We start from the raw sequence: 14,309 nt of genomic DNA, 5'->3' as shown, positions 1-14,309 counted from the left end.
CCTGATCTTATTGAATTGTGTTTCTGTGTTTTCTAGTGGCTCTTTGAGTTTTCTTAAAACAGCTATCTTGAATTCTTTACTGGGTAAATCACAGATCTCCAAGTCTCTGGGATCAGTTACTCGAAGATTATTGTGATCATTTTGTGGTATCATGTTTCCTTGATTTTCTGTCTTCCTTGAAGTTTTGCATTGCTGTCTTTGCATTTGACATAGCAGTCACCTCCTTCAGTCTTTATTAACTACTTTCAGGAGAGAAATAACTCCCATCAGTCCTGCTGGCGATTCTGAGGCTTTCTCAGAGCTTCAGTGGATCCACCCGCTCCACTCTTCTTGCTCTCTTGTCGCAGATTTTTTTTTTTTAAAGATTTTATTTTTTCCTTTTTCTCCCCAAAGCCCCCCGATACATAGTTGTATATTCTTCGCTGTGGGTTCTTCTAGTTGTGGCATGTGGGACGCTGCCTCAGCATGGTCCGATGAGCAGTGCCACGTCTGCACCCAGGATTCGAACCAACAAAACTCTGGACCGCCTGCAGTGGAGCGCACGAACTCAACCACTCGGCCACGGGGCCAGCCCCTCTTGTAGCAGATTTTTAAAGTTTGTATTCTTTCCCTGTTCGTGCAATACACCAGGCAGGGTGCTTGCTGACTTTTGTTTTCCCAAAGGTGGTGCTAGAGCTCACGTTTGTCGTCTTTCTCTGGCCTGCAAATTCATGCTGACTCTCTCAACATGCTCACTAGCCATCTGCTAAAGCTCACTCTCACCACGACCATTAGGAGTGCACACAGGGCCCCAGCTACGGGGTAGGGGTCTGGGTGTGTGTCAAGCCTGCAGAGCTCTGGGGGTGCTGTGGGGCAGTTGGGGGTATCTACAAGTAAAGCGTACCCAGCAGGCTTCTTGATAGAGTCTACAACGCAGTTAGTGGGATCTGCATCCCTTTAATGCCCTATGAAAGTCCTGTTTGCCCCCCTCACAGAGTCTTCCCACCCCCCAGTCATACAGTTCAGAATCCTGTACTCTGGGTGGGGCGAGAGAGAAATGAGCCTCTTTGCCACTGTCCTGCACAGCTAGGAAGCCAGGTGCTCACTCACACACTCTCACTTTCCTCCATGGATGAGATCACGGGCCAAGAAGATCTCTCAAGGTGAGATCTTCCTAAGCTGTGCTGCCTCAGGGGACAGGTGAGGTGAGTAAAATGTAAGACCATTCATCTTACCCTCTCTGATGAGTTCAAGCTCATATTTTTAGTCTCAGCGGTGTGCTGAAACTTCTCTGCTGAAGACCTGAACTTCCACAAAGGCTCTGTCATTCATGGGTGATTGTCAAAGATGGTTTTTTTCCAGGGGCTCCTGCACCACAACCAAGAGGGGCTAGAGTCAGTTCATGGGTTGCTGCAGTGTCTGCAGCCAGGACTGAAGTCTGTCTGCCTATTACCCAACGTATGGGTGGTTGAGACTCCTTAGCACAGTGGGTAAGGGTAGTTTCCTTGGCATATGGTGCTGGATCCCACAGCTCCCATGAAGGCACTTTTGTCCATGGATGGATGCCAAATTGTGGTGACGGGGGGACACAAATAAGGGATGTCTTATTCAACCATAATCTTTGTTTTCTTAAACCTATTTATTTCAAAGACCTTGATCTTCAGAGAAAAGGGTTCCAAAAGAGGATTCCTCATCAGTCCCACAGCCTACTCTGAACCGTTAGTGTTAGTAAGTGTTCATGTTCATAGGGTCCTTTTAGGACCTGGAAATAAATTCTTAGAGACGTTGATTGTGAATTAACTCTTGGTGATTTCTTTTTATCTCACTCCATCTCTTGTAGAAATTCCTCAAAGGGTAGGAAATATGGACAGCTCTCTTTGTTCTAGTACCATTGAAGTTTTTTTTCTTATGTTTATATACTTTTGGGCATTTCAGTTTTTAACTGGGAAAAGTGCATTATATTTCAATATTCAAATCACATTGCTTTGAAGAAATTTGTCACCATCATGTTATTTCTGAAACTTATTCTAAAGCTTTCTTGATACTGTTTTCTCATAGCTCTGGTTGTAATTCTAATTCAGACCATTAGAAAAACTTACTAATGAATCTTTTTCTTTGTCTGTTGGTATTTGTATGATTCTGTCATCTGTCTGGCTCTTCATCTGTCTAGTTGAAGAAAGCCCTCATCTTTCAAGATACATGAACTCTAAGCATTCATATCCCTTTTTCATGTCTGTAGACACTTATTATAGGCTTATAAATAATAAATCCTCATTTCATTCTGGATTTATCCCAATCTAGTGAACAGTATGTCCAACTGCTAAATCAATGTATATCTCCAGTTGGATATCCTACTGTACTTCAAATTTTGGTATCGTTTTCTCCCTGCTTCTGCTTCCATCCAAATCTTGTTTTCATTTTTCCTGCCTCAGCGAATCACAGGCATCTAGTGAGTTCCCAAACCAGTTAACTTGAGTACAGTTTATACTCCCCCATTTCCACACGCAGTATAAATTGGTGCCCAAGATCTCTTTAACCATGGTCATTATTAAAGATATTGCTTGCTAATTCAGTGAATGAACATAAACTAACAGGATGTTGCTAATATGAGGTTTTTTTCTTTTAGAAAATAACAAAACCAGGTAAATTTTTTTCTGACTTCTTACCTTTGCGTACCATGAGAACACAGTTCAATATGTTTTGTCCATATCATCTACGATGGATGACTTCAGATTGAGTAGGAGTGTTTTGTTACAGGGAACAGTGACATTCAAAGATGTGGCTATTGACTTCACCCAGGAAGAATGGCAGCAATTGGATCCTGCTCAAAGGAACCTGTACCGGAATGTGATGCTAGAAAACTATAACAACTTAATCACAGTGGGTAAGGGTAGTTTCCTATATAACTCAAATTCTGAGATTAAAGTACCTTTTTTCCCCCACTTTTCTGAAATGTGTGGAACCTTTAAGTGTTAGAGTGAATTTGCCTTTAGATGCCTTTGCTCACTTGAATGAGCAGCTTTCAAAACAAAACGTCATCTGTTATGTTTCAGGGGGCAGCATCTCCAGAAAACATACGTTTCTTGTCCTTTAGAAAACCAGTTTCCCTGGGCCAGCCTCAATTCTTGAATGATTCTTTGTTTTAGTATTTATGCCAAAATCGTATGTCACTTCTCTTTGACAGGCTGTCCATTCACCAAACCTGATGTGATTTTCAAGTTGGAGCAAGAAGAAGAACCATGGGTGGAGGAAGATGTGTTAAGGAGACACTGGCCAGGTTAGTGGGAGGGAACCAGACAGGTGAAGAGGGGCCAGACCCTCTGATGGTTAATCCATGAGTAATTGATCTCTCTGAAATCTTCAAAGATGTTTTCCTAAAGACTGTAGACTTTTATGGTGACAATTGCTGTGAATTCTTTATAAACGTAGGATGTCATTTCTAGATAACATTCTTAGCTTTTATCCTTAGAACTTCTTTCCACAGAACTTAAAGGATCAGTTGGCCTTTTCACCTGTGTGCTAGATATCAACATTTCCTAATTCATTTCCAGCTTTATTTTGATAATCTTCTGCTTTTAGCATCTTCGGTGTCTCTGCCCACCTTTTCACATAGGATTCTTTCTTTTTGCATTCAGATATTCATGGAATTGTAGTTGTTCAAATAAACCTATTGACATTTATAGTCCTTTACTCTCTACTTTCTTTTCTTCCTTCCATTGTAAATGCCTTAGCATCGTGTTTTGTGCCCATAGTCATACTTCCCACTGTAATGTTTAGCTTTTGCTCTCATACTTCCCCAGTAATGGCTACAACCCTTTTACTTCAAGAAAAGTTTTACAGTCAGAGCTCCTTTTCTGTTAGCTCCCATATTCTGCGACATTGTCATGTATATATGCACGCATGTTTGTGTATACATGGATGTATGTGTGTATATATACATACACATATATACGTATATATGCATACACATACATACATGTATTTCTAATTTGATAGCTATTGCCAGGTCCTTTTTTGCCCTCCAAGGAGTTTGTAACAATTTATATTTGTACTAACAATTTCTACCAACATAGTCTGTTAGCATTTTTTAAATCTTTGCCAATTTGATAGGTGAAATATAACTTATAGTTTGAATTTGCACTTCCTTTATTGTGAGCGAAGACAAGCATCTTTTCATATGTTTTAAATCTATCTTTCTTTCTTTATGAACAGTTTGTATCTTTTGCTCGTTTTTTCTGTTGAGTTCTTAATTTCTGTGAACTCTTAACATATTAATGTGATTAGCCCTTTGTTATGTGTTTTTCCAGTATTTTTTTGCAGTTGGTCATTCCTCTTTGAAGTACTTTTATTCACTTTGAGTTTTTTTTTTAAAGATTTTATTTTTTCCTTTTTCTCTCCAAAGCCCCCCAGTACATAGTTGTATATTCTTCGTTGTGGGTCCTTCTAGTTGTGGCATGTGGGATGCTGCCTCAGCGTGGTTTGATGAGCAGTGCCCTGTCCGCGCCCAGGATTCGAACCAACGAAACACTGGGCCGCCTGCAGCCGAGCACGCGAACTTAACCACTCGGCCATGGGGCCAGCCCCTCACCTTGAGTTTTTTTAATGTTCCTGTAGTTAAAATAATAATCTTTTCTTATAGGAGATTATCATGATTTTTTTCCCCTTTGATGTATATGGGTGAATTATGTTTACATATTTCTTAATAATGACTCATCCTCACGTTTGCTATGAATTTAAATAATTGTTCTAACTTTTTCAGGCTTTGAAGACAATGTTATGCTGGTTTCATAAATAGAATTTGGAAGCTTTCCTTCATGTTCTGGGACACTTAGAATAGCGTTGGTGTATAACTCCCTTAAAATTCTGGTTATCTTCCCTGTTGAGCTATTTGAACCCTGTGGATTATTGAGGGAAGGTTCTTTGACACCTTTTTTTCTTTGTTCCTTTTATAACTGTTCTGTGTAGATGTTTTTTCTCTCTTTTTGCATTAGTTTTTTATAATGTTATATTTTTCCAGAAAATTCTCCATTTAATCCTGGTTTTAAAATTAATTTTCACAGAGTTGAACAATGTAATTTCTACAAATATTTAAATTTCCTCTGTGTCTGTAAAAGTTTATCGTATATTGATGTTCCAGGGTCATCTGTTATATTTAACAATTCGTTTCATCTGTATTTTCAAATCTGTTGATATAAAATTACCCTAGTGTTCTCTTCTTAAGTCTTTCATTAATTCTGCAAGTTTCTCAGCCCGCATTATCGCATATTGGCTCTCCTTCATTTTCTCTGCATTCTGCTTCTGGGACTCCTGTTAGATAGATACTAGACCTACTTGTTTTTTCCTCCACATTGTTTTTCATTTCCTTTGCTATTTTCTACCACCCTATCTCTCTGTGTTGCTGTCTCAGTAATTATTTCAGCTATATCTTCCAGTTTACTAACTCTCTTCAACTGTATTTATTCATCTTTTTCACTCATCCACTTTTTAAAAAATTCTCAGTAGTAGTATTTTGTATTTTTAGAAATTTCTCTCTCTCTTTTCTTTTTACTTTGTTTGTTTTTTGTTTTCATGTCATTCTTGTCCTTCCTAATAATTTCTGTGGCTTGTTCAGGTTTGTGTTTTTATCTTTTGCTTCTTTAAAAATACTCTACATAGCTCTTCTGTATTTTGTATCTGACAATTCCAGTATTTTAAGCCCTCAGGTTTAAATATCTTGTTTTTGTTGACTCATTTATTGTACCTGCTTCTTCGCCTGCTTGATGATTGCTGATTTGAATTCAAATTTTTTAAATCTTAATTTACAATGATTTTTTTTGGTGAGGAACATTGGCCCTGAGCTGTTGCCAGTCATCCTCTGTTTGCTTGAGGAAGATTGTCGCTGAGCTAACATCTGTGGCAGTCTTCCTCTGTTTTGTCTGTGGGATGTCACCAGAGAATGGCTTGAGGAGCATTGTGTAGGTCTGTACCCACAATCCAAACCTGTGAACCTCAGGCCACTGAAGCAGAGTGCACAAACTTAACTACTATGCCACTGGGCTGGCCCCCAATTTGAATAATTGTATTGTCCTCACTTAAAGTTGCTGTCTTCTGAAGATGATTTGCATGTGCTCCTGGTGGGTGCAAACAGGCATTAGCAAGTGAGGACCAGCTGAACATCTTTTGGAGGTCCTGGCTTTTTGTAGGAACTTCAGTTTTGAGCTTCTCTTCCGTATTGCTGACCTGGGACTTGTACTTCAGGTAACAGGGCTTTTGTTTGGATAGGTACTCAGGTCAGACTCATCCTCCAGCTTGCTTTGTAATTCCCTCTCTCAGACCTGGTTTTGGCTAATAGTTGTTTATTTTTGTTTTGTTTATTTTTTTGTATATGATGCTCAGCTGTGATTGGTGCACAGTATTGAGGTGTTCTTGGAGATTTATGCTCCCAGCGATGCATCATAATTTCTCTTTTATCCATTTTCTTTTTGTTTTGCAATGTGAGGTTACTCTACCATAATTTCAATAATAAAGTCCTATCTAGTCTTTCTCTCTTTTTCCACACTTGCATGGTCTCCTTCATTTCAGTTGGTTTTATTTTTCTCTTCCATTTCTTTCCTTGGTTCTGCCAGTTAATTTTTAATTTATATTTTGAGCTCTTGATTTATAGATGCTATAAACTTAATTTTCATTGTTTTTTATTCGTGTCAATACATCTAGTCAAGATTTTAATTTACTATGTGCCATAATTGTTCATTTTGTCTGCTTTTTAATATAATGTTTCTTTTTTCTTTCTCTTATAATGCTTTTCATAGATCTGATTCCAGCACCTTTCCGTTTTTGAGTGAGAATAGTTCTTCCTTGACCTGCTTTAAAGAAGGATGATGTTGGGGAAGGAAAATGAGTGTTCTGATCTAGAGCAGAGATCAGCAAACTATGGCCTGTAGTCCAGCCACTTGTTTGTAAATAAAGTTTTATTGGAACACAGCCACACCTAATCATTGACATCTTGTCTATGACTGCTTTCACATTACAGCAGCAAAGTTGAATAGTTGTGTCAAAGGCTATATGACCTACAAAGCCTAAAACTTTTATTATCTGATCCTTTAAGAAAAAGTTTGTCAACCCTTGATGTAATGAATGCATCTGTGCTTCACATGGAAGCCCTTTATTCTGCGCGATTGTGTGTGTGTAAGTATGTTTACACTTTATTTCTTCTCATCCCAAAAATAAGCTGTAAGTCTTCTCATAGCTGAAACTTGTGCTCTCACCCCAACAAACTTCTTCCTAAGAAGATAGTATGTCAGAGTGTTTCCTTGTTCAGTCCTGGCTTCCCTGACATATCTTGGGATATCAGGTCTACACTCCCAAACTTCAATGTTGTAATCATGGGGTAATTAATTCTGCCCTTCAAGGTGTGACATCCATCTTGACAGTCAGCTGCTTGCTCTGCCCAAGATGAGCATGATTCAGCTGTCTCCTTTTACTTCCGTTCTGCCCCTTTTCCAGCCTGCACTGTATTTGTCAACACTAACTCTTTATAATTGGGGTTACAGCACCCCCCAGGATCATTGAAGAATCAGTGACTTTTCATTCTCATTGTTTGTAGAGAAGAAAAGAGATCAGTTACTTTTTCATTCCACCATCTTAAAACAGGTCCTTTCTGTCACATTTTGACCTTCCCCTTGGAATTCTTTTTCACTTCTGCTTGGATGTTACCTTGACAACCTAATCTTACCTTCTCCCTCAGCATCTTTTGCTTTTCCTTGAACTGAGGTGACCCAAAAGTTTAGTACTCTGCCTTCTTTTATGCATTTATAATCTGCAGCCATGTCTCTCACTTTATCTGCTTTACAGCTTCACAGGACTTTTCCTCTTACTTTATTCTCAGTCTAACAGAGAGAGAAAATTCTCCATTTTCCCATCTTGGATCTAAGCAGCACCAGAGGACTGATGTCTCACCTTTCAGTATGTAGACTTTCACTTCCTTTCTCTGTGACTGAGCCAGTTCCTTTCTCTCTATTTCTCTGCCTGGGGTCACTGATTCTAGAGCCTTTCTGCTTCCATTTCTTAAGAGGGTAATCTCCCATCTTCTCTAGGGTAGAGGTGTGGTCTTCATTTGTTTATACCTTTTTATTTCTATATCTCATATTAGTGTGGTTTGGGGTAGCATCAAAGATAAATTCATGTATTTAAGCTCAATTTCTCACTCTGTGTTTTCCCCTCCACTCTCTATACTTACTTTCTCTCCAGTCATGCTAGATAGGCTCTTCCAGTTTTATCTCACAGCTCTTTCATCCAATTTTTCCTTCCTTTGTTTGTTCTCATTTTATTAATTACTTCAGCGTTCAGAAAATTTATTTACTTTTAAAAATACATAATACATGCTTGTAGTACAAATTTTTGAAAGTACAAAAGGATGTATATTGAAAAGTAATTCTTCTTCTCTTACCCATTTCCTCTTTATGGTGGCAACCCAAGCATCATTTTCCTTTGAGTTATTACTCACTTGTATTTTCAGACATTTTTATCGAAACCACTCTCAGTTGATAGGTTAAGTAGTGAATAACTGTCACCTTTGCTGCTCAATGTTCTTTTCCAAGAATGTGATATGCCTTTTGTCTTAGCTTCCTAGAGCTACTGTAACAAAGTACCACAAACTGGGTGGCTTAGAAGAACAGAAATTTATTCTCACAGTTCTGGAGGCTAGAAATACTAAATCAAGGTCTTGACAAGGCCACGCTCCCTCTGAAACCTGTAAGAGAAGGACCCTTCCTAGCCTCTTTCAGCCTCTGGTAGCCCCAGACATGCCTTGGCTTGTAGCCACATGACTCGAGTCTGTCTTTGTCTTCACATAGTGTTCTCCCCATGCTTCTGTCTCTTCATGTGACATTCTTTTTATAACATCAGTCATATTAGATTAGAGGCTTACCCGACCCCAGTATGACTTCATCTTAACTCATTGTGTCTGCAGTGACCCTGTTTCCAAATAACTTCACATTCTGAGGTCCAGGGGGTTAGCACTTCAACATATCTTTTAGAGATGGCACACAGTTCAACCCATAACACCCTTCCATTTGTTCAAATCTCTATGTGCATTTTAAAGTTTTCTTCTAATTTTTTGGCATTTCTTATTAAATTTATTCCTAGATTTTTCATGTTTTTTGTTGCCATTGTAAGTGTAATCTTCTGTTATATTTTCTAAATAGTTTGTATATATGAAGGTTTTTGAAACTGAATTTTAACTTACTATACATAGTGAATTAATTTCTTTTTATAATTTTTCAGGTGACTTGATTTAAATAGTTTTATTGCTGATAAATAATGCTAATTTTACTTTTCCTTTCCAAGTTTCTATACCTCTGATTTCTTTCTCTTACTTAATGCACTATCCAGCACTGTAATAATGGTGATAAGCACTCATCTTCTTTTTATTCCTAACTGTACTGTGAGTGCTTTGGGATTTTTCTCAAGTTAAATGAGTGTCTGTCTATTCCTATTTTATAAAGGGTTTTTTATGTAAAATAGATGTTGAGTTTTATCATCTTTTTAATATCTTTGGAGATTAATTGATTTTTCACTTTTGACCTATTAATATAGTTACTTACGGTAATAGATTTTTCTACTATTGAAACATACTTATATTCCTAGAAGAAATCTACTTATATTCCTGGGGGAAAAACATACTTACATTCCTGGGTCATTTTGATATTTTATGTAGAATTTGTGCATTGATAGTCATAAGTGAAATTGGTGGCTGGTTTGCTTTTTTAATTGTCATCTTTCTCAGGTTTTGATATTAATATTTTGTTTGTTTCACCCCCCGAAATAAGGAATTCTCTTTTTTTCCTTTAAAAAATCTTATATAGCATCAGAGCTGTCCCTATGTGTTTGTTAAAATTCCCATGTGACTGTCTCTAGGCCTTTTCTATTTGTTTTGTTTTTAGGGGACTGCTTTTCATATTTTTCTGTTTATTTTGTGGAAATTGGTCTATATAGGTTTTCTACATCTTAATAGTTACTTTTGGTAATTTACATTTTCCAGAAAATTGCTTGTGAAAACAGTTTATAAAAGTGTGTTTCAATAGAGTCTTACAAAACAGTTCTATGATTTTTTTTTAACTCCTGTTTTTGTTTTTTCTCTGTCATTATTGCTTCTTACTTTATTTGTACATTCTTCGTTCTCCCTTTTACCCAGCAACTTATCTGTTTTCTTTCAGATCTCATTTAAAGCAATCAAAACTATTTGTATTCATAAATATCTGTGTCTATTCATATTTCCTTTCCTGGAATCTCCTAAAGCTTAGGAAATAGGACATATATGTGCCTCGAATTTGCTTAATAATGGGAAACTAGGCCTTAAGCCAAGAATCAATCCCATAATAGCATGTTTTTTGAAATTTTCTTGATATTTTAATATTGGAAAAAGTTACAAGTGACATTTATTTGCAATCTGTTTTAGGAGAAATATGGGGAATTGAGGAGCATCAGAAAATCCAGGACAGACTTTTGACACAACTTGAAGATAAATTCACAAAACCACTGACTGAAGAAAAAGTCAATGAATGTCATAAGAAATTTGCAAATGCATTTACTCTGAATTCAGACTTTTTTCCTTCCAGTCATAATCTGTATGGCTATGACTTATTTGGAAAGTGTTTAGAACATAATAATTTTGTCTATTGTAATAATGAGAGAATCCTTAAATATAATGAACCTGTGAAATCATTTGGCAATAGCTCATCCCATCTTGTAGTAACCCCGTTTAAGTGTAATCATTGTGGAAAAGGATTCAGCCAAACCTTGGATCTCATCAGACACCTGAGAATTCATACTGGAGAAAAACCCTATGAATGTAAAAAATGTAAAAAAGCCTTCAGCCACAAGGAAAAACTCGTTAAACATCATAAAATTCACAGTAGGGAGCAGTCTTATGAATGTAATGAATGTGGGAAAGCTTTCATTAAAATGTCAAATCTCATTAGGCATCAAAGAATTCATACTGGAGAGAAACCCTATGCATGTAAGGAATGTGGGAAATCCTTCAGCCAGAAATCAAATCTCATTGATCATGAAAAAATTCATACTGGAGAGAAACCTTTTGAATGTAATGAGTGTGGAAAAGCATTCAGCCAGAAGCAGAGCCTCATTGCACATCAGAAAGTTCATACTGGGGAAAAACCTTATGCATGTAACGAATGTGGTAAAGCCTTCCCTCGAATTGCCTCCCTTGCTCTTCACATGAGAAGCCACACAGGAGAAAAACCTTATAAATGTGATAAATGTGGAAAAGCCTTCTCTCAGTTTTCCATGCTTATTATACATGTGAGAATTCACACAGGTGAGAAACCCTATGAATGTAATGAATGTGGAAAGTCCTTTTCTCAAAGCTCAGCCCTTACTGTACATATGAGAAGTCATACTGGTGAGAAACCCTATGAATGTAAGGAATGTAGAAAAGCCTTCAGCCACAAAAAAAACTTCATTACCCACCAGAAGATTCATACTAGAGAGAAACCTTATGAATGTAATGAATGTGGGAAAGCCTTCATTCAGATGTCAAATCTCGTTAGACACCAGAGAATTCACACTGGAGAAAAACCCTATATATGTAAGGAATGTGGCAAAGCCTTTAGCCAGAAATCAAATCTCATTGCTCATGAAAAGATTCATTCTGGAGAGAAACCCTATGAATGTAATGAATGTGGTAAAGCCTTCAGCCAAAAGCAAAACTTTATTACACATCAGAAAGTTCACACTGGAGAGAAACCTTATGATTGTAATGAATGTGGTAAAGCCTTCTCTCAAATTGCATCCCTTACTCTTCATCTGAGAAGTCACACAGGGGAAAAGCCTTATGAATGTGATAAATGTGGGAAAGCCTTCTCTCAGTGCTCATTGCTCAATTTACATATGAGAAGTCATACAGGTGAGAAGCCCTATGTATGTAATGAATGTGGAAAAGCTTTCTCTCAAAGAACTTCCCTTATTGTACACATGAGAGGTCATACAGGTGAGAAACCCTATGAATGTAATAAATGTGGAAAAGCCTTCTCCCAAAGTTCATCCCTTACTATACATATACGAGGTCATACAGGTGAGAAACCCTTTGACTGTAGTAAATGTGGAAAAGCCTTCTCTCAAATCTCATCTCTTACACTTCATATGAGAAAACATACAGGTGAGAAGCCTTATCATTGTAATGAGTGTGGTAAGGCTTTCAGCCAAAAGTCACACCTTGTTAGACACCAGAGAATTCATACTCATTAGAAATAGAAACCTCATGAATATTGTGAATATGGAAAAGCCTTCAGAAGGAATTAGTACCTCCTTGCACATTACATAATCAGTTCTAGAGGAAAAAACTATGAATGTGGGAAAGTCTTTCAAAGAAGTCACACATTTGTGAAACATAAGAATTCTTACAGAGCTGACAAATTGTATAATGCAAAGCTGGTCATCAGAAACCTTCAGCAGACATCTTATCTATTGATGATATTTATTCAGCATTCTCATTAAAATCTGAAACAAAGTATCTGCTGTCAGCATATCAGCATGATACTTGAGCTTCTAGCCAATGTATTAAGCAAGAAAAAATTGTGAAGAAAGATAAACTATAAAATAACCTTTTATATGAGAAGTAGTTAATTAGAAAATGTGTTGATATAAAATATCCAAGAATAAACACAACAATGAATTTTGAGAGAGATATATATAAAGTTATAAAACATTTTGAAGGGCTCAAAAGAACACCTGAATCACTGAGAAAAATGATATTGTCTGAAAAGATTTGCCATTTTAAAAAACATAAATTCTCTCACACACCTTTGAGTTTAAGTTTAAAGTACTTCCACTCAAAGTTTTCACTAGTTAGTTATATTTTAAGAATTTCACAAACATTCAATATTTCATATAGGAATGTAAAGAAGCACAAATAGCTGGAAAAAATGTTAAAAACAAAAGAGAAGACAGTTTACTAGATATCATCACATACTTGATTTAAAGCTAGCGTCATTTAAACAATGTTCTTGATGAGTAAATAAATCAATCAGTGGAAAGAAATTGAGGTTAGGAGGAAGGAGACATGGGAATTTTGTGTATGATAGTGCTATTGAGATCATTGCAGAAAGCATAGCCTGTTCAATTAATGGAAGATTCATGTGAGCAAAAATGTTAGTGCTCTACTTTATGCCATACAAAAGTAAAATTCAAGTAGATTGAAGACCAGAATATAAAAAGCAAAATTCTAAAACTATGATGGAAATAGAATATTAATTTAGAGTAACAGGATTTCTCTAAAAACACATGAATATGGAACAGTCCATTCTAGTTTGGTGTATTGGCTTCAGAGGCACCCACATATGTGCGCAGAGATATATCTCTATCACTATGTTCACTGCATCATGGTTTGTATTACTCTGAATTGGACATAACATATTTCCATTAGTAGAGAGATAGGTTAGTTGATGTAATTATTTCTATGGTAGAATACAGTTTTAGAGGGGAGATACAAATTATTACATGGATAGATCACAATATATAATATTGAGAGAAAACAGCAAAATGTACAATGAAACATGATATAACATTTGTATAAATTTAATAATGCAAAGAACAGTACTGTGTATTGATCCTGGATCCATATATGACATTGGTTGCCTTTTAGGAACTGGGAAAGGTCTGGAGGGAGTTGTTATATTTATCTGTAATATTTCTTTAATAAAAGAAAAAGCAAATATGACAGTGGTAAGAAATCTTGTCAAAATTATGTTGATTTTAAAATATTCTTTCTTGCCTTTATTTTTGTCTTTCTATAGAATAAGAATCAGATGGGTGGAGGAAATCTGGACCTATAGAAACAATTTTAAAATTTATTCTTATTTTTGATCAGATACTAATATTTATGGAAAGTTATCTTTACTAATACACAAACCAAACCTGAATTAAAATAATAATTTGCTTCTGATAATGTTAATTAGGATAATAAAAGTCAGCAGTATATAGCATTTGTTTGAGGTCAATTTTTTAATTTTTATTTCAAATACAAGTTCTTCCCTGGTTGAAAGCAGTGAAGAAACAAAAGAAATTCTCAATTGTTGAGATAATATTTTTTAACCAATTAAAGAATACAATTTAATAGATTTTAATATATTCACAGAGTTGTACATCCATCACCACAATTTTAGAACACTTTCATTCCCCCCAAAAGTAACCCCCTTCCTTTAGCCATCACTACCCAATTCCCCCATCCCCCATATCTCTGTTCTGTCTTGATGGATTTGCCTATTCTGGATGTTTCATATAAATAGAATCATACAATATGTGGTCCTTTGTGAGTGGCTTCTTTCACTGAACGT

General features: G+C 36.4%; 1 protein-coding gene across 1 annotated transcript; it reads left to right on the top strand.

Moving 5' to 3' along the window:
* Window positions 1-541: 541 nt before the first annotated feature.
* ZNF569 (zinc finger protein 569) lies at window positions 542-13,977 on the top strand. Its single transcript, XM_046681133.1, has 4 exons — window positions 542-1,707; window positions 2,737-2,863; window positions 3,164-3,256; window positions 10,415-13,977. The coding sequence occupies exons 1-4, from the start codon at window positions 1,579-1,581 to the stop codon at window positions 12,220-12,222; spliced, it is 2,157 nt and encodes a 718-aa protein (XP_046537089.1). The 5' UTR covers window positions 542-1,578; the 3' UTR covers window positions 12,223-13,977.
* Window positions 13,978-14,309: the final 332 nt, after the last annotated feature.

This window comes from Equus quagga, chromosome 13 (assembly GCF_021613505.1).
Source record: "Equus quagga isolate Etosha38 chromosome 13, UCLA_HA_Equagga_1.0, whole genome shotgun sequence".
Classification (NCBI taxonomy): domain Eukaryota; kingdom Metazoa; phylum Chordata; class Mammalia; order Perissodactyla; family Equidae; genus Equus; species Equus quagga.
This window is presented reverse-complemented; position numbering and strand designations above follow the sequence as displayed.